Raw genomic sequence first — 20,336 nt, forward strand, 5'->3', positions numbered from 1 at the left:
GCTTATTGCAAAAAACTTGGGGACAATTTGGGAAATTTAAATTTGAGCTAGGTGTTAGCTTATATTAAATAATTATCATTAACTTTGTTAGATCTAATAAAGGTTTTATGGTTATATAAGAAAATGTTCTTAATTTTTAGAGATGGATTAAGTATTTGGGGGTACAACATCATGAGGTCTATGATTTACTCCAAATATTCCAGCCCCACTCCCAAATAAATAAAATAAATCCAACAAAAGGTTAATAACTTCTTACATCTACTTGATGGATTTATTAGTGTTCATTGTACTATTCTCTCAAATTCCCTGTTTGCCGGAAAATGTTCGTGACACATGAAAGTACTTTTAATGATTAGTAACTAACCTTTTTGTTGTTTCATTAAATTCCAAGTTAAAGAATTCCTCTAAATATTCTAGTACACAGATATATGAATCAGATGAACCATATTTATTACAGTCAAAATTCTGGTGCACAGAACGAAAAAATCACGTAAGCTGCATCCTTTCAGAATTTTATCTTAATGAAGCTTATGTATACCATTGTGTACCATATATCCATTTTCAAAAAAGCATTTAGTAACAAAAATGTTAACTTTCCAAAATGTATTCAACAACCAAGCAATAAATTTTAGCATAGTAGTAATTGTTTTTATCTTGTTAAAGTTTTTCCAATTCCTGCAATGCTATATAAAAATGTCTCCATCTAACACTTGACTAGAAAAACATTTTCTACTGGAATAAGTTTGAAAGTGATCATGTAACTTACTATTAACCAGTTAATATTCGTTTAAAAAGAAGTAACTAAAGCCTACTTCAATGAATAATTCATAAAGTAACAACACTAAAACCTGACTAACTATACAGACAGTATAACATAATTGTTAAGACTCTAAATTTTTAAAAATATTTGATAACCTAAGTACATATTAGCTTTCAAACACCAAATTTAAGTTCTTAGTTTTAAAAGCAGAAGTCTTTCCACCACAGTTACTAGTAGTGCCACCGGAGAGTTCAAAGCATTTGATCAAATAAACTTTAGCTAAGAAGCAGAAGCGAATATACAAAAGGTATCAATTATGAATTAGGAATTCCATAATTCCTGGAAGTCCCCAAGACTCTTTTAAAGGGTCTGCAATGTCAAAACTAGTTTCATAATACTTTTCACTGTGTTGACATTTTCACTGATAGTGCAAAAGCAATGCTGGGTAAGACCATTGGCACTTCAGCACATATCAAAGCAGAGGCACCAGACTGCAGTAGTAGTAACTGATTTCTTCACTGCTATGCACTTGCAGTAAAAGAAGGCCGGTTTCACTTACAAATGTCCTTGATAAAGCTAGACATAAAAATTAAAGAGATTTGCAAAAACTGTAAAACAGTAGTTCTCAGCCAGAGACAATTTTGTCCTGCAAGGGACATTTGTCAAGATCTAGAGCTGTTTCTAGTTGTCACAATCAGGAAAAATGCTATTGGCATCTAGTGCATAGTGGCCAAGGATGCTGCTAAATATCCTACAATGCACAGGATACCTCCCCTCAACAAAGAATTATCCAGCCCCAAATGACAACAGGTCCAAGGTTGAGGGACCCTGAGGGAAAAGAATACTACTCTTCTCATTCTCACTCAACTTTCTTTTTGGTGGGGGAGAGGGAGACAGTTATTTTTCATAAAAATATTTTAATCATATTAATCTGTGATAGGTTTATTATTTAATTTTAAATGAATTAAGAGTAAACATTTTAAACAAACTATTACATATAAAATAAGCTACAGGATTTATTATATGACACAGGGAATGTAGCCAATATTTTATAATAAATATAAATGGAGTATAACCTTTAAAAATTGTGAATCACTATATTGTACACCTGTAATGTGCATAATATTGTACGTACATCAACTATACTTCAATTAAAAAAACACTGAACATTTTTTAAGGTTTTAGTTTTTTTTTTTTTTTTTTTTTTAAGGTTTTAGTTTTAATTTACAATACAGTTAAGTATCAGGAGGTTACCTAACCCAAATAAACGAAAGTTCTTTGGGGGCTTCAGTAATCTTTGACAGTACAAAGGAGTCCTGGACCAAAAAGTTTGAGAATCACTGAATGAGAAGAATGATACAAGTAACCAAATATGTTGTAGAATATAAGGGGAATTAAAGGACTCCAAAGGAAAATGCACTCATTTCAAGAGTATTATGAACAAGCAAAACAAACATCAACCTTTATAAAACCAAACAGCCCAAAAGAAAAGTCATGATAGACCCCCAAATGTCATTTTCTCCCTAAACACACACACACACACACACACACACACACACACACACATGCACACGCACATGCACACACACACACACACACACACACACACACACCCCACACCATCAGAAACAACAAAAAACATTAAAGTACAACTCCTTACCCTGGCTATGAGGACTTGCTGGACTAAAACATGGCTGATACAAATCTTTGGTTGGCGTTGGAAAAGCTTCTTTCCCTTGGCGCTGACTCATCTTTCCTGGTGTCAGGTGTTGAGTATCGTCACTGTTTGCTACCACAGCTCAAGGAAAGAAGGAAAAAAGAATTAGTACTTAATTCATAGATTTACATAACGGCATAGTTAATAACATGGAATAGAACTACGACTGAAATGGCCTCAGTGGTTATATTCATTTTACCAACTCAATACTTTAATAAAAAATTAACATAATTGTTTTATTTTTAGTTTGTTATCAATTCAAGAGGAATTTATAGGTATGAGTCAAATTATACAAATTATAGACCTCATAAAAATGAAAGTACATATTCTGATAATGAAAGTACTCCAAGGTTTACTGTCAACCTTTCATTGTTATTAACTCTATATATTTGCCAATAGAGCAGTAAGCAAAAGACAATGTCATTTCACAGAAGAAATACAAATGGTCAGTAAACATATGAAAAGATAGTCAACCTCATTAGTAATGGAAAAAAATACAAATTAATAGCAGTATAAAATGGTATTTTATATTCACTAGAATTTCTACTCTAATTTCTAATTTTCATGGAAAGTAGGTGTGATTCTTGTTTTAGAGATGGGGAAACTTTAGGTTCAGAGATTGTCTTGCCTAAGACTAAATAACAGAGGTAAGATTCTAACTCAGAACCATTTGGTTCAAAGTCTGGTCTCAAAAGCTTGCTGTCCCAACAATCAATCTAGTGTTTAAGGCTGCTATTCACCCATTTGACAAAGCTACTAATAGAGGAGAGCAATGTCCAGTTCCAGAGAGGGTAGAAAAGAGAAAAATACTCATTGAAGGAGTAGGGCAAATCGTGAGCTAATCCACAGTACCCCAGGATCTCCAAGCTTTCATTTTATATAACTGCTTTTCAGTCTATGAAAACTTTAGTTTTATCTTGAGAGAGGATGATTCTGTCTTCAGTCTAGATGTAATTTTAAACTTAATGAGAACTTAATATTCACATTTTTAATCACCATATCTTTTAAATCTAATTGTTTTAACATGTTTTCAAATTGTGCTAAAGTTATCAAAATTATATTTTAGCTCCTCAAATTTTAAAGTAAAAACTCAAAAATACTTTCACTTATCATCCAAGTAAAGATATAAATTTATTTTCCCATCAAGTCCATAAAAAAAAATCCTTATACTGATGACTACTAAATTTTTATCTCCTCCTAAACTCAAAAACTCACATATCCAACTACCTGCCTTATAATCACCTCTATTATTTTACAGACATCTCAAATTTATCCAGAACCATTCTTGCCTTTCCTTATCCTCCAAACCTGCCTCTCTCCCATCTGTTAATGGAATCACTATTTCCTTCCCCCACTTTCTCAGGCCAAAAACCTTATATCTATTCTTTGATATTTCTTCTTTCTTTCACATTTCATATCCAATTCATCTGTGAGATCTTTATACTCTATCTTCAAAATTTATCTGGAATCCTCCTACTTCTCCTCTCTTCCACAACTACCACCCTGTTCCAAGCCAGCATTACCACCAATATCACAGCAGCAGATTTCTACTTGGTCTCCGGACTTAGCATCTTGCTCCCTGCCTTGTGTAGAGTTCATTTTCTATACAAAAGCCTGAGTAATCTTTGTAAACCATAGATCAGATTTGTATTAAGGAGAAATATCCACAATGGCTTTCCATTATATTTGCAATAAATTCCATGGCCTAAAGATTCAACAGTCTGGCCCCTGCTTATTTTTCCAACCTCATTCTCTACTATTTTCCTCTTTATTCACTTGGCTCCAGCCATAATGGCCTTCTTGGTATTCCTCAAACATGCCATCTTGCCCCAGTCACAGCCCTTATGTCTTTTTTCCCTTCTACCTGGAATACTTCTACCCCACATCTTCATATTATTGACCACTCTCGTCATTTGTTGTCTGTGTTCAAATGTCATCTCTTTAGAAAAGCCCCTCATTGTGCTTTTTGATAAGTCAGTTCCTAATTTTAATATAATACAATTTATCAATTCTGGTTTTGTTTTTTTTTGTTTTGGTTAGTGCCCATTCTACCACAATTATATTCTATCACTTTACCCTACCTGATTTTCACTGTAGCTCTTATCAGCATCTGAAATTATATCATTTATTTGTCTATTATCTGCCTTCTACATGAGACCATAACTTCCATGAGAAGGGAGTTTTGTCTGCCTTATTTTTCCATAAATCCTCAAGTCCCAGTGTGATTCTGGCGTACTGAAGGTGTTCAAAAGAATTTTGTTGAAGGAATCAAATCAACAAATTTTATATTTTTATGAAACTTCATTATCATAAAGTATATGGTGGCTTATTCAGTTACTAAATCCAATATCCATTTAATACCTAAAAATTATTACTGAAATTTAAAATGTATGGTATTGATATAGAGAGAGACAAATTGATCTAAAGACCTTAACAGAGAGCTCTCAGAGACAAACCCATGCATATGTGGAGCGTATATATATGCCAGAGGTAGGAAAGACTATGCAATTAATAATATTGATACTAGGAAAATTGGTCATCCATGTTGGAAAAATAGGTTCCACTCTCATACAACACACAAAGAATATTTTTTATGAAATTAAAAACATAAATGCAAAAAGCAAAACTTGAAAGCTTTTTAAAGAAAATTTAAGAGAGTATCTTTATAAATTTGGGGTAGGAAATGATTCCTTTAAAGAGGAAACCTTTAAAACCCACGTACCTATGGTCAACCAATCTATGACAAAGGAGGCAAGGATATACAATGGAGAAAAGACAGTCTCTTCAAGAAGTGGTGCTGGGAAAACTGGACAGCTACATGTAAAAGAATGAAATTAGAACACTCTCTAACACTATACCCAAAAATAAGCTCAAAATGCATTAGAGAACTAAATGTAAGACCAGACAATGTAAAACTCTTAGAGGAAAACATAGGAAGATCACTCTTTGACATAAATCACAGCAAGATATTTTTTGATCCACCTCCTATAGTAATGGAAATAAAAACAAAAATAAACAAATGGGACCTAATGAAACTTCAAAGCTTTTGCACAGCAAAGGAAACCATAAACAAGACAAAAAGACAACCCTCAGAATGGGAGAAAATATTTGCAAATGAATCAATGGACAAAGGATTAATCTCCAAAATATATAAACAGCTCATGCAGCTCAATATTAAAAAAACAAACAACCCAATCCAAAAATGGCCAGAAGACCTAAATAGACACTTCTCCGAAGAAGACATACAGATGGTCAAAAAGCACATGAAAAGCTGTTCAACATCACTGATTATTAGAGAAATGCAAATCAAAACTACAATGAGGTTATCACCTCACACCAGTTAGAATGGGCTTCATCAGAAAATCTACAAACAACAAATACTGGAGAGGGTGTGGAGAAAAGGGAACCCTCTTGCACTGTTGGTGGGAATGTAAACTGATACAGCCACTATGGAGAACAGTATGGAGGTTCCTTAAAAAACTAAAAATAGAATTACCACATGATCCTGCAATCCCACTACTGGGCATATACGCAGAGAAAAGCATAATTCAAAAAGACACATGCACCCCAATGTTCATTGCAGCACTATTTACAATAGCCTGGTCATGGAAGCAACCTAAATGCCCATTGACAGATGAATGGATAAAGAAGATGTGGTACATATATACAATGGAATATTACTCAGCCATAAAAAAGGAACAAAATTGGGTCATTTGTTGAGATGTGGATGGATCTAGAGACTGTCATACAGAGTGAAGTAAGTCAGAAAGAGAAAAACAAGTATCTTATATTAACGCATATATGTGGAACCGAGAAAAATAGTACAGATGAACCGGTTTGCAGGGCAGAAATTGAGACATAGATGTAGAGAACAAACATATGCACACCAAGGGGGGAAAGCGGCAGGGGGGTGGGGGTGGGGGTGTGATGAATTAGGCTATTGGAATTGACATGTATACATTGATGTGTATAAAATTGATGACTAATAAGAACCTGCTGTATAAAAAAATAAATAAAATTCAAAAATTAAAAAAAAGACACAACAAAGCACTAACCAAAAAAGAAAAAAAAAATTAAGAATTAATCTAATCAAAAGATATAAAGAAATCAAAAAAAACAAGAGAAGATATTTGCAACACATATAATTAACAAAGAGTTGGTATCCAGAATATGTTAAAAAAAAAACTCGTATAAATCAATTAGAAAAAGACCAAAAATGCAAAAGAAAAATGGGAGGATGCATCAAAAAGAATGCCTGAGAATAAACTTAACCAAGGAGTTGAAAGACCAGTAACACTGAAGACTGTAAAACACTGAGGAAAGAAATTGAAGAAGACACACACAAATGGAGAGATATACCATGCTATGGATTGGAGGGATAGTATTAAAATGTCCATACTACCCAAAGCAATCTACAGACAATGCAATCCCTCTCAAAATTCCAATGGAATTCGTGTGGAACCACACAAGACCCCGAGCAGCCAAAGTCATCTTGAGAAAGAACAAAGCTGGAGGCATCACACTCCCTGATCTCAAATTATATTACATAGCTACAGTAATCAAAACACTGTCGTATTGGCATAAAAAGGGACACATAGATCAATGGCACAGAATAGAGAGCCCAGAAATAAACCTACACATATATGGCCAATTAATTTATGACAAAGGAGCCAAGAATATACAATGGGGAAAAGGCCAGTCTCTTTAATAAATGGTGTTGGGGAAACTAGACAGACACATGCAAAAGGATGAAACTGGACCACTTATTTTCTGACAAAATAATTAACTCAAAATGGATTAAAGACTCAAATTTAAGACCTGAAACTATAAAACTCCCAGAAGAAAACTGGAAGTGACCTTCTTTTTTTTTTTTTAATTTATTTATTTATTTTTGGCTGTGTTGGGCCTTCATTGCTGCGCGCAGGCTTTCTCTAGTTGCGGCGAGCGGGGGCTGCTCTTCACTGCGGTGCATGGGCTTCACATTGCAGTGTGCGGGTTTCTCATTGCAGTGGCTTCTCTTGTTGCAGAGCACAGGCTCTAGGTGCACGGCCTTCAGTAGTTGCAGCACGCAGGCTCAGTAGTTGTGGCTCGCGGGCTTGAGAGCGTAGGCACATTAGTTGTGGCGCACGGGCTTAGTTGTCCACAGCATGTGGGATCCTCCCGGACCAGGGCTTGAACCCATGTCCCCTTCATTGGCAGGTGGATTCTTAGCCACTGCACCAACAGGGAAGTCCCTAGAAGTGAGCTTCCTGACATCAGTCTTGGCAATGATTTTTTAGATTTGACAGCAAAAGGAAAGGCAATAAAAGCAAAAATAAACAAGTGAAACTACATCAAATTAAAAAGCTTCTGCACAGCAAAGGAAACCATCAATATAATGAATGGAATAAAATGCTTGCAAATCATATATCTGATAAGGGGTTAATATCCAAAATATATAAAGAACTCATATAGCTCAATAGCCAAAAGGTACATGAAAAGATGCTCAACATCACTGATCATCAGGGAAATGCAAATCAAAACCACAATGAGGTATCACCTCACACCTGTTAGAATTGCTATTATCAAAAAGACAAGAAATAACAAGTATTGATGAGGATGTGGAGAAAAGGGAACCCTTGTGCACTGTTGGTGGGAATGTAAATGGTGCAGCCATTATGGAAAACAGTATGTAGGTTCCTCAAAAAGTAAACCTATATAGAACTACCACATGATCCAGCAATTCCACTTCTGGGTATTTATCCAAAGAAAATGAAAACCCTAATTTGAAAAGATACACGCATTCCATGTTCACTGGAGCATTATTTACAATAGCCAAGATACAGAAACAACCGAAGTGTCCATCAATGGAAGAATGAAATCTTTTCATTTGTGACAACATGGATGGACCTTCAGAGCATTATGCTAAGTGAGATAAGTCAGAGAAAGACAAATACCATATGATCTCCTTTATATGTGGCAGCTAAACAAATAACCAAGAACAACAACAAAAAGTGAACTCACAGATATAGAAAACAAATCGGCGGTTTGCCAGAGAGGGGGATGGCGTTGTGCTTGTGCAAAATGGGTCAAAAGGTACAAACTTCCAGTTATAAAATAAATAAGTCATGTGGATGTAATGTACAGCATGGCAACTAGAGTTAATAATACTGTATTGCATATTTGAAATTTGCTAAGAGAGTAAATCTTTTTTAAAATTGAAGTACAGTTGATTTACTATGTTTCAGGTGTATAGCAAAGTGATTCAATTATATATTTATATGTATATAGATATCTACCTATCTATATTCTTTTTCAGATTCTTCTCCATTATAAGTTATCACAAGAGTAAATAAATCTTAAAGAAGAAGAAATTTTTTTTCACAAGAAAAAAAATTCTGTAACAATGTATGGTGATGGATGTTAAGTGGATTTATTGTGGTTATCACTTCAAAATATATACAAATATGGAATCATTATGTTGCACACTTGAAACTACTACAATGTTGTATGTCAATTATACCTCAATTAAAAAAATCTTTAATTAAAAAAAGAGAAAAATGTGGGAAAACAGGAACAGTTAGTTCATGGAAGAAGAAATGCAAATGGCCAATAAATGTACAAAAAGATTTTCATCCTCTTTAGCAGTCAGGAAAAAACAAATCAAGATCACAATGAAATAAATATTTTACACTCAGTAAAACTGAAAAAAATTAGTAAGTCTGATAATGCCAAATACTGGTTAAGGATGGGATCAGTGAGCCATCTTAAGCATTGCTGGCAGAATATAAACTGATATAAGCACTTTGAAAAACCATTTAGAGCTTATAAAATTGAATTTCACATATCCCATGGGTCCAAAAATTCCACTCCTAGCTTTATACCTAGAAATACTCTTCTGTGTGTGTACCAAGAGACAAAAATAAGATTCGTTCATAGCAACGCTGTTCATAACAGCAAAAATCAAAACAACTTAAATATTCATCAACTGAAAACAATATGGATTAATATATTGTGGTATAGGCATATAATGGAATAGTATATAGCACTAAAAACAGATGGTCTTTATCTATACCCAGTAACATGGCTGAATCTTGGAAATCCAATGTTAACTACAGAAAACAAGTCAGAGAAGATGACATATAGCATGATACCATTCCTATAAAATTAAAAACCTAGCAAACCTTAGTGATACATATGTAACCTAAAAATAACCCCAAAAATCTAGTTTTGAAAAAGCAAAGAATAATAAACAAAAAAATACAAATTAGTCATCACCCCTGGGGGGGGGGGGTAGGCACAGGGAGAGGAAAGAGAAGAAGCACATAGATAGACATGAGGCATTTGGAGGATTCAAATTCTTTAGTTGAATGGTAGGTTCAATATGTACTCACTGTATGATTATGCTTTATAATTTACATATGCTTCATATATTATTTTATAGTATTAGTACATTTAAGGCTAATTTAAATACATTATAAGAACAGCTAAAAGAATTAAAGTATGCTTTAGTATTCCATAAGAAAGACATACATATCTAAGTCTTGAATAACTTCACTATATAAAAAAGGAAAAGTGTAAACTTAGTTCTATTCACCCCTTTCTAACTCCTTATTGATTGAGGTATTACTGTTTATGATTTTGATAACCTTGAAATGAGAGGGCTTATAGAAATAGCAATACACAGAGTATATTTCCTTAAAAAAAAACAGAAAGCATTTTTAAATTTGTTTTCTTCACCCCATTCACAAACATTAACTATAATACAGAAAACCTGCATAATATAAAAATCATTTTGATGTCCTATATCACTTGCACAATAGTAGACTATTCACATATAAACTCAAGAAGGGCAGTGACTTTATTTTCATTTGTATCCTTTGGCATAAAACTGACAATAAATACTTACTAAATGCTTGGATCGATATTTGACCAATGAATCACTGCAGGATTCCAAAACAGTTTCTGGTAATTCAATCAACTGCCTAACCTTCTAAAGATATTAGCATTATAGTGCCCTCTCCTGGTTCTACTTTGTAGTCAAAGTAAAGCAAAGCCACCTACTTTGCTAGTCATATTACTTTTAAATATGGTAAGAACTAATCACACTGGAATAATAGTAATATAATTAACATACTGTAACTTCTAAGAGAATATGGTTCTATAACTACCATCCTTTCTGAATTCAACTCATCAATACAAAATCTGAAGAATATTACAAGCCTCAAAGTCTGGTGTTTGCTTTTAATCTAAGTGAAAACTAAGAAGTAAAGTAATTGTTTAAAGTCATACAAATCTCTATGAAAATCCTAAATATCCCCTTACAGAGGATATACCTTTTCTCAAATACATAAGTAATTTGAATATGATCTTCATAGTTTTTTAATTCAATTGTACAGATCCTAATGAAGTACTATGTGAAATTACGTTTCACTCAAACAGATATATGGTCTGCAGTAAATAATTATACAGCCTCGGTCTTTAAACAGTTGGCAGAGTACAATATAAACTCTTCTCTACTATATGTTGTATATTTTAATTTACATATGCTTAAAATATATAACCACAATAAATTTCTAAAAATGCAATTCTATTTGTAAAGTTCAGCAGTGCCAATCAGTTCACCTGAGCCAACATCTAAATATATGAGGTAATTAAAGTAACTGAAAAAATGCATTGAAAATATCTACCAGGTATCACAAGTAAGCCTGAACAAGAAAGCATAAAAATGTTTTGGGATTTGTATACTTTTTCTACTTTTAAATTTCACTATTCTAATAATGCGAGATGTATAATAAACAATGTATTTAAAATACTATGAATTGTTGCAATTAGAATAAAAAAGGAATTTTAGCATATCACTTTATATTACCTCTCTTTTTAGAAAACAAAATCACAAATATACTATAACCATTATTAGAGAAAACAGCAACTAATCTAGACCAAAGTATTTTACAACTAGAAGAAACTTTGCCATTATCTTGCTCAGTCCCCTTCTTTAGCCAATAACAAAAATGAGCCCCAAAGTGGTGAACTGACTTACTACAGTCAATTACTTAGGAATAAATACTAAAACATCCTAAATTGATATAATTTCCACATTGGTCTTGAATAAAGTTAAAATCTTTGTCTGATTTATGATGCAGTAACATCTTAATTATTTGGTTAGACTTGAATTCAGTAAAATGATAGTTTCATTCTGATTTCTGAAAACCAGAAGATGACATATTGAACTAGCAACCAATTCTAACTCCTTAGATATATAAGTTCTTAGCTTCAGGCTCTTCATCTACAAAATTAATGCTTTATTAAATGATGTCTGAAGTTTCATTCACCTCAGTAATTCTATGACTTTTAATATGTCACAAAGCTTTGAAATTATGTATTCATGGGTCTAACTCCCCTACTAGTATATAATGATCTTAAGGGCATGGCACATGTTTTATTCATCGTGTATCCCCTGAAGCTAGCACAGCGTCTGGTCAAGAAAAATTTTTTTGGACATAAATTTAAAGGGTGTATCTTCTAAATCCCTAGATAAAGCAGGTCACTTATGAAATCACCAAAGTATACATAAAAACTTTTCATAACCAAATTATCTATTATGTAAAAATTCTGACAAAATAAGACACTATTTCTCACTTTCATATGGCAGTGAATTTGTTGTACTATATCCAGCCTCAGAGTACTCTGATCTATGCTTTGTGATGATTGTAGAAAGGATACTATAAAGAAGTATTAATTCATAATTTAGGAATTATCAATTTATAAATTATGAAGTAGATAACTGGCTAAATAAATAATCCATATTCAGATAATCAGGACGTAAATATACAAACACTATCAATCTCAGATGGACACTGACAACAGATGGGTACTGAATGATCATTCATATTCTTTACTTTATATTTCAAAGCCTGGAAAGAAAAGCAGAAGACTTAATAACCAAAATGGAAATACCACATGCCTTTTCTAAGTACACATCAAAATATTATCATGTCTCCAAACATGCCATTCAAACTTTAGCTACTTACTTGATGGCCCAAGGACATCTTTGCTATCACCAAGAAGCTTTTAATGCAGGGTAATTGAGCAGCAAACAAATACAATCCAAATCAGGAAGAAGCAAAATGTATCAGGATTGAAGCAGCAGTGAAACAAAAGGACAAGGAAAATAGCATTAGTTTATAAGTAGAAAGCACATGCATATCAATTCTAATAATCATAATTCGCAAGGAATTTTCTTTTCCACACATAAAAAGACCTTGGCTTAGGTGTTATGTTTGTTTTAATTTTGGAAAATGAAGGGGGAAAGAGAAAAATGAAATCACCCAAGTATTTTGTTTTGAAAATTACTCAAGTGAAAAATTACTTTCAACTATAATTCAAGATATGGGTTAGGAGTGATAAAAAATTATTTAGAAATGTAAAGGACAGCCAGAAAGTTATTCATTTAAATTCAAGTGGCTTAAAAATATATAACACCCATGCACTATTAAATATTAGTTCTGCATGCCATGAAAGCACTTAACACTACATAGAAATTCAGGATGCTTCTTCTACATAAAGAAAGGAGTTTACTGAGTGCTTATATTATGCCAAGCATGTGTAAAGAGCTTTTACAGAGACATCAACAAAGTGGAACAAATTTTTTTCTCAAATGGCAAAAAAACAAAGAGTATTGATTAGAAGAACAATAAATTTTACTAAGTTAGACAAAACTTTCTTAGGACCCACTAATATCAAGCATATAATCTAGAGCTACTAGTCTCTAGGAAGTCAGAAGATCCAATTCTTAAATGATTAACTTGCAATCAACTAAAAGAAACAGGAAAAAGACTGCTGATCTTTGTCTAGTAACTATTTTAATAAACAGCATTACACTAAATGTCACGTATAGACAAGTGTTTTGGTCTCTCTTGGCAGGAACAGAGTCCTTAGCTCTCTCCTTCATTTCAAATACCAAACATGGAAACGTATCAGAAGTGGATAAACAAACAAACAAAAAGTTCCCACCACTAATGACATTACTGTTTGGTCTTATTTAAAGGGAATGGGGAATCTTAATTGGTTTTGACCAAAAAAAGAAAAAAAAGTAGCAGTTGTTTGCTTTAGGGCTTCTGCTGTCTCCTAGGGGAAAAAAAAAAATCTTGGCCCTGTTACTTCCCTAAAGTGATGGTTATTTCACAATGATTAAAATTATGTTCTAATGCCTTTAAAGGCATTTGCTCTATTCATTTTTTCTATAGGTATCCATTTAAATTCATTCTTCTATAAACTGAGTTCACAGATAAACTAAAAAGAAATACAGCTTTAGTGACAACGAAATAATTGTGCTCAAATCCATTACAGCTAGCAAGCATGTGGGAAGAGATTAAAGTATTTGTGGCAGCAACCTCTAAAATGGCCCCAGTGATCCCCACTTTTTGGTGTATAATCGCCTCTCTTTGAGCATATACTGGACTTGCTGAATCACTTCTAATGAACAGAAAATGGCAGAGGTGAAAGGATGTCATTTCCAAAATTAGACTGTAACAAGACTATGACTTCAACCTTGTTTGTGGTCTCTTGCTCTCTCCTAGATAGATGATCCTGGGGAAAGCCAGCTGCTGCATCATGAGGCAACCCTGTAGAAAGGCCCATGAGGCAAAGGAACTGAGGTCTGTCCACAAACCCTAAGTGACCCTGGAAATGGCTCTCCCGCCTCCCCTGACCCCCTCAGCAGCAGCTCCCACTCTCCAGTAGCTTGATTGCAACCATATGAAAGATTCTGAGCTAGAGACACCTAGCAAAGCTGCTCTTAAATTCCTGACTCACTGAAATTGTAAGATAATAAATGCTTGTTTTCTACCATTTAATTTTGGGATGATTTGTTATATATCAATAAATAACTAATACAATATTGGAAAACTGAAGGAAGTTCAGAACCTGACAGAGACAACTATGGCAAACTTTACAAATCCTTCATAGACATCTTTTGGAAAAATCTTCCTGTACTGATATGAATAATTACCAGTTTCCCTAGATTTACCTATAACTTCCTAAAGGAAAGAATGATTCTAACCATATTTACATAGTTAAGAGTATTTAATTTCACAAGGGCCAGTCACATTTGAAGCTTTTGAGCTGGTCTTCTACTTAGGAAAAAAGATCAAGTTCACTTTCACTGTACAGTTCTTTATAATTCTCAGATTTTGTTGATTAAAAGCACTATGTCATCTTCTGTGCAGCTGTACTCCTTATATATTTACTCCCAGAAAATAATCCCTAGCATATACAACAGCTTCTGAACATTTATTTCAAATTATGCTTTCAACATTATATCCTCAGGCATACTGGTGTCATATAAATCTGAATGTATTGTATTAATCCAATATTTTTCTCAGGCTGAGGCACTGGAGAATAATCAAAGTAAACACTGTCTATTCTTATCATTAATCTATCATCCATCCATCCATCCAAATATTCACTGAGTACCTACTATATAGACAGGTATCATTTTAAGCACTGAGAAATATAGCAGTGAACACAACAGACAAAAATCCTGTCCTTGTGGTAGTTATGTTCTAGTAGGGAAGATAAACAATAACATAATAAACAAGTAAAATTTTGATGTATATTATATAGTATAAATACTAAGGAAAAATAAGCAGAAAATGAAGACATAAAATGTTAGGGAAGATGGAGTTAAAGTTTTAGATAGGGTGGCCTAAGAAGGCTTCACTACCAAGCTGACTGAACAAAATGAGGAAACTTAACCATAAGGACTTAAAGGGGAAGAGTACTCCAGGGAGAGGGAGGATCAAGTACAGAGCAGAGTACTTGGATAGCAAGACTGGAGTGTTTGGAGAATAGTGAAAAGGCCAGAGGGCTGGAAACAAGGCAAGCAGGAGAGTAGCAGATGAAGTCAAAGAAGTAAACAGCTGTAGGACTTCATAGGACCTAGTCAAGGCTTCTGTTTTATTCTGGATTAAATAGGGATGGTTCTGAGAAAAGGAGTAACATACATGATTATGTTTTAACAGGACTGCTCTGGCTGCTATGTTGAGAATAGACCAGAGGGACAAGGGTATTATCAGTTCAGAGGTTACTGCAATAATCTAGGGGAGAGATGAAGGAGACTTGGATGAAGATGGGAGCAGTGACAGTGATGAGAAGTAGTTAAGTTCTAAATATATTTTGAAGGTAAGGTCAACAGGATTTCCAAACAGGCCAAGCATGAGGTAAAAGAAAAAAAGGAATCAAAATGATGTCAAGTGTTGGAGTCTGAGCACCTGGAAGGATGAACTGCCATAATCTGAGATGGAAAAGACAGTGAGACAAGCTAGTTTACAGGGAGAAATATAGGTACAATCATCCCTTGGTATCCAGAGAGAGCTGCTTCCAAGACACCTCCCACCTCCACCCCACCCCACCACAATACCAAAATCTGCGGATGCTCAAGTCCCTTACATAAAATGCTGTAGTATCTGTATATAACCCATGTATATGCTCCTATATACTTTATGTCATCTCTAGATTACTTATAATATCTAATTCAAAGTAAATGCTATGTAAATAGTTGTAAATACAATGAAAATGCTATGTAAATAGCTTATAGCATGTGGTAAATCCAAGTTTTGCATTTTGGAATCTTCTGGAATTTTTTTCCCCAAAATATTTTCCATCTGCAGTTGGCTAAATCTTTGGATGCAGAACCCTCGGATATGGAGGGCCAACTGTAGCTCAGTTTGGAATAGGTTAAGTTTGAAATGCCTGTCAGACATCTAAGTCAAAATGTCAAGTAGGCAGTTAGACACACAGACCTGTACAGGGAAAGGTTTAGGTTGGTAAGAAAATAGTATAAATGATGGTATGTGTGATAGTTAGGGTATATGATCTGAATGGCTTCATCACAGGAGATTGAAAAATGCCACAGGATAAAAGAACAGCCTCCAGAAAGCATACATTATAATGGAACAACAGAACTAAGAATTAAAGCTGAAACACTACAAATAGAAGCAGAAACACAATGAAAAATAAGCTTCACTTCAGAAACCTTTCCCAGAAGGATGTGGATAAAAAGGCATTAAGTTGAGATGCAAGTGAAATCATCCTCCCAGAATTATTTGCAAGTGATGCTAACTGGGAAACAATATATAAGTAATTGAAGATTACATATTAATTTTACCAAGTAACTGACATCACTGAAGTCTTCTACACACTGCTGAACTGTACACTACACTTCTTATTCTTACTGCTTTTAGGATTGGGCCTAATTTGTGCAGTTCGATATTGTATAACCCATGAATAAAGACGATGTGGAAGTATTGATGTAGAAATGCTCTATACAAGTACCTTTTAAGATATTAAAAAAAATAAAAAGCTAGCCACTCTTCTTGGCTTTTGTTAGAGAACGAAATACTGCTAGAATTTCAAGGAATCCAGGAACTTTCTCCTCAGTTTGTTCAGAAAAAGAGCATTTAAGATATGACAGGGCTTCCCTGGTGGTGCAGTTGTTCAGAGTCTGCCTGCCGATGCAGGGGACACGGGTTCGTGCCCTGGTCTGGGAGAATCCCACATGCCGTGGAGCGGCTGGGCCTGTGAGCCATGGCCACTGAGCCTGCGCGTCCGGAGCCTGTGCTCCGCGGCGAGAGAGGCCACAACAGCGAGAGGCCTGCGTACCACCAAAAAAAAAAAAAAAAAAAGATATGACAGAAACATTTTCTCTCTCTGAGCAACTTATCATGTTTACAATTATCCCTTGAACAATGTCCATAGTCATCTCAAATTTTTTATCACATAAATAAATTCTCTACTTTGGCAGAAAGCATGAGCTGAAAAATAATAATAGTAACATGCCTAGAATTTTTCTACTTAGTATTCAATAGCATACTACCAGTACTTTAAATAAAAGCATGAAATATAGCCATTATCTAAATCTTTACTGATTTTAGTCTACAAATATCAGGAAAAAAGCATAATATAAAAAATGTGATTTTACTTTAATGTACTTCTAAATATTTGCCATGCCATCTATAATTAGCATAAAACTTGTGATCTTTAAGCAATGTAAAGGAAGAGGTAGAAGTTCATAATCACACCCTTCAACCTGAGAAACCCCCTCAGTCCTGAGCAATCCAGGACAGATGGCCACCGTATATATATAATACAGAAACAATACCATGAGGTCTATAGCTTGATTTCATTGCCTTTAGCACGGCACCTCCCTGTTTTATTGATTTGACTTACTTGTTGAGCTTAAGAGAAAGTACAAATAGCTTATCAAGCACTGATATGAGTAGAGCTTAAAAATAAAATTCCAAGCAGACGGCACCTCTTCCCCCAATACAGTTGATCAAGTTGTACTCAGAGAAGCAATCCTACTTCAGTGGGCTCTCGGAAGCCACAATACTGAAGAATTATTATATAAAACATCTGAAGAGTGCTTGGACTTCCCTGGTGGTGCAGTGGTTAAGAATCCACCTGCCAATGCAGGGAACAGGGGTTCGAGCCCTGGTCCAGGAAGATTCCACATGCTATGGAGCAACTAAGCCCGTATGCCACAACTACTGAAGCTCACGCACCTAGAGCCCATGCTCCACAACAAGAGAAGCCACCGCAGTGAGAAGCCCGCACACCAACACGAAGAGTAGCCCCCACACGCTGCAACTAGAGGAAGCCAGCACAGACCCAGTGCAGCCAAAAATTTAAAAAAAAAAAAAAAAAGGAGAATAAATTTTTTAAAAAACAGAAAATTAAAAAAAAAAAGAATGTTCTACTTAGTGTTATCTTTGGCTTTTAGAGTAAGAAACTTCAATGAGGGATATACAACGCAGCTGAGATCTGTTTGTTCTTTAAACAGGAGTCATCACTCTACACTTAAATAAATTTTTTCATATTCCTGCAATCGTTTGCAAAACACACTGTGCACATTTTATCCCTGAGTTTTACAGGAGAGATTTTAAGGGAATATTTTTCTGGGACTAGAGTTTATCGCTGTTAGAGAATATGATCTGATCTGCCAGGCAGTTACATTTTTGATACAGCAATTCCACCACTAGGAATGTATACTAAAAGATGTGTTCAAGGATATTTATCACATCATTTACACTAATCTACTTAAAACAAGGAATTAAATAAATAATAATACATTCACATAATAAAATACTATGTAGTCATTATAGTTTGGTTTTTTTTTCAGGGACTGAAAAACATTCATTATATATTGGCTTTTAAAAGTGTTATACTGAATCACTTTGCTATACAGCAGAAATTAACACAACATTGTAAATCAACTATACTTCAGTAAAATAAAATTTTTTTAAAGTAGGTTATAAAGAAGTTTGTATGATATGACTCCATTTTTATGAAATTTCATGTGTAAGATATACACATATGAACACATATATGCCACAAAAATAAAAACAGTGGTTACCTCTAGAAGGTAGAATTTTATTTATTATATTTTTCTTTATTGTTTAAAAATGCCACATTGGTATGCATTATTTTTATAGTCAAAAAAGATTAAATCTATTTACATATTGGAAAAATGAAAACGCAATTTTCAAAGTGATCTTTTCGATCTATGTTAGCTATGTTTTATAATGTCATAATCATCTATTATTAAACATAGTGGAAAATATATTTTAAGAATCTAACTTGAAATCCTAAAAAAAATACAAAAATGTTAACATTTTGAAAATAATACCATATATTACTCTGTCTCTTTAACTTCAGCAACTTCTGCAAATGGCAAGATCTAAAAAAAAAGACAAATTTTCTCAGGAGTGATTTAATTTCGTATACCTGAATCTGAATCTGGAGAGCATGCACAGTTTATCAAATGAATTAAGTGGTGCATTAATCTTTTAAAAAGTAGCAAAAAAAAAAAAAAAGCAATAGTATGCTTACCAGTATCTGTACACTGGAAACTAAATCCTTAAAAAAAAAATCCCGAGGCTTCAGGAAATTACAATCAATCTGCCAACCCATGAAGTCTTCTCGGACATGTTCTGGGGCTTTTTCACAGTTCTTATCCTCCTTGCATATATTTAATTATACCAGCCCTTCCACCATGCAAGCCCTCTCCTACTTTCCACGCAAGTCCTCTCTCCTCCTTTAGTTTATAAAATACGCCACTGCTCTGGCTTCCTTTCTCCTAATTGTCTACCTCCACTTGGTCCTCCAATTCAATAAGTGAGTGACCTTAACCAACAACCAATCCTCAACTATTTGTTGTTTTCTCTCTACCTGCTCTCTTCCTGCAGATTCCATTCTTAATGAAGGTTCATTTGCTACCTTTATTCAGACAACTTCCAAGTTTCTTCTTCAGACCTAGCCTATCTCCAAAACTTCAGCTCAACATATTCCTACCTGTATGTTCAGACATTATTGCAAATTAACTTCCGGTTCTAAAATTCTGTTAACAGGCCCTGAACCAAGATGGGGGAGTAGAAGGACATGCTCTCACTCCCTCTTGTGAGAACACCAGAATCTCAACTAGCTGCTGGACAATCATCGACAGGAAGACGCTAAACTCATCAAAAAAGATATCCCACATCCAAAGACAAAGGAGAAGCCACAGTGAGACGGTAGGAGGGGTGCAATCACAGTAAAATCAAATCCCATAACTGCTGGGTGGGTGACTCACAGACTGGAGAACACTTATACCACAGAAGTCCACAGCGGGAGGAGGAATTCCTACAGGATCAGACTTTGAAGTCTAGTGGGATTTGACTGCAGGACTTCGACAGGACTGGGGGAAACAGAGACTCCACTCTAGAGGGCACACACAAAGTAGTGTGCGCATGAGGACCCAGGGGAAGGAGCAGTGACGCCAGGGGAGACTGAACCAGACCTATCTGTTAGTGTTGCAGGGTGTCCTGCAGAGGTGGGGGT

The 20,336-nt window shown here is 34.6% G+C and overlaps 1 protein-coding gene across 2 annotated transcripts in view; it reads right to left on the bottom strand.

Moving 5' to 3' along the window:
- OSBPL8 (oxysterol binding protein like 8) overlaps window positions 1–20,336 on the bottom strand; it is a 193,744-nt gene that overhangs the window by 91,549 nt on the left and 81,859 nt on the right. Inside the window, exons 1-2 of one of the 2 annotated variants that reach the window (XM_060025287.1) lie at window positions 12,491–14,910; window positions 2,421–2,558 (exon numbers count right to left, since the gene is read on the bottom strand). In XM_060025287.1, coding sequence (XP_059881270.1) covers window positions 2,421–2,511 — 91 coding nt within the window. In that variant the 5' untranslated portion in view covers window positions 2,512–2,558; window positions 12,491–14,910. Of the gene's footprint in view, window positions 1–2,420; window positions 2,559–12,490; window positions 14,911–20,336 lie in introns of those variants that run through there. The other variant, XM_060025286.2, reaches the window with a different exon arrangement.

Source organism: Delphinus delphis, chromosome 11 (genome assembly GCF_949987515.2).
Source record: "Delphinus delphis chromosome 11, mDelDel1.2, whole genome shotgun sequence".
In the NCBI taxonomy this organism is placed as follows: domain Eukaryota; kingdom Metazoa; phylum Chordata; class Mammalia; order Artiodactyla; family Delphinidae; genus Delphinus; species Delphinus delphis.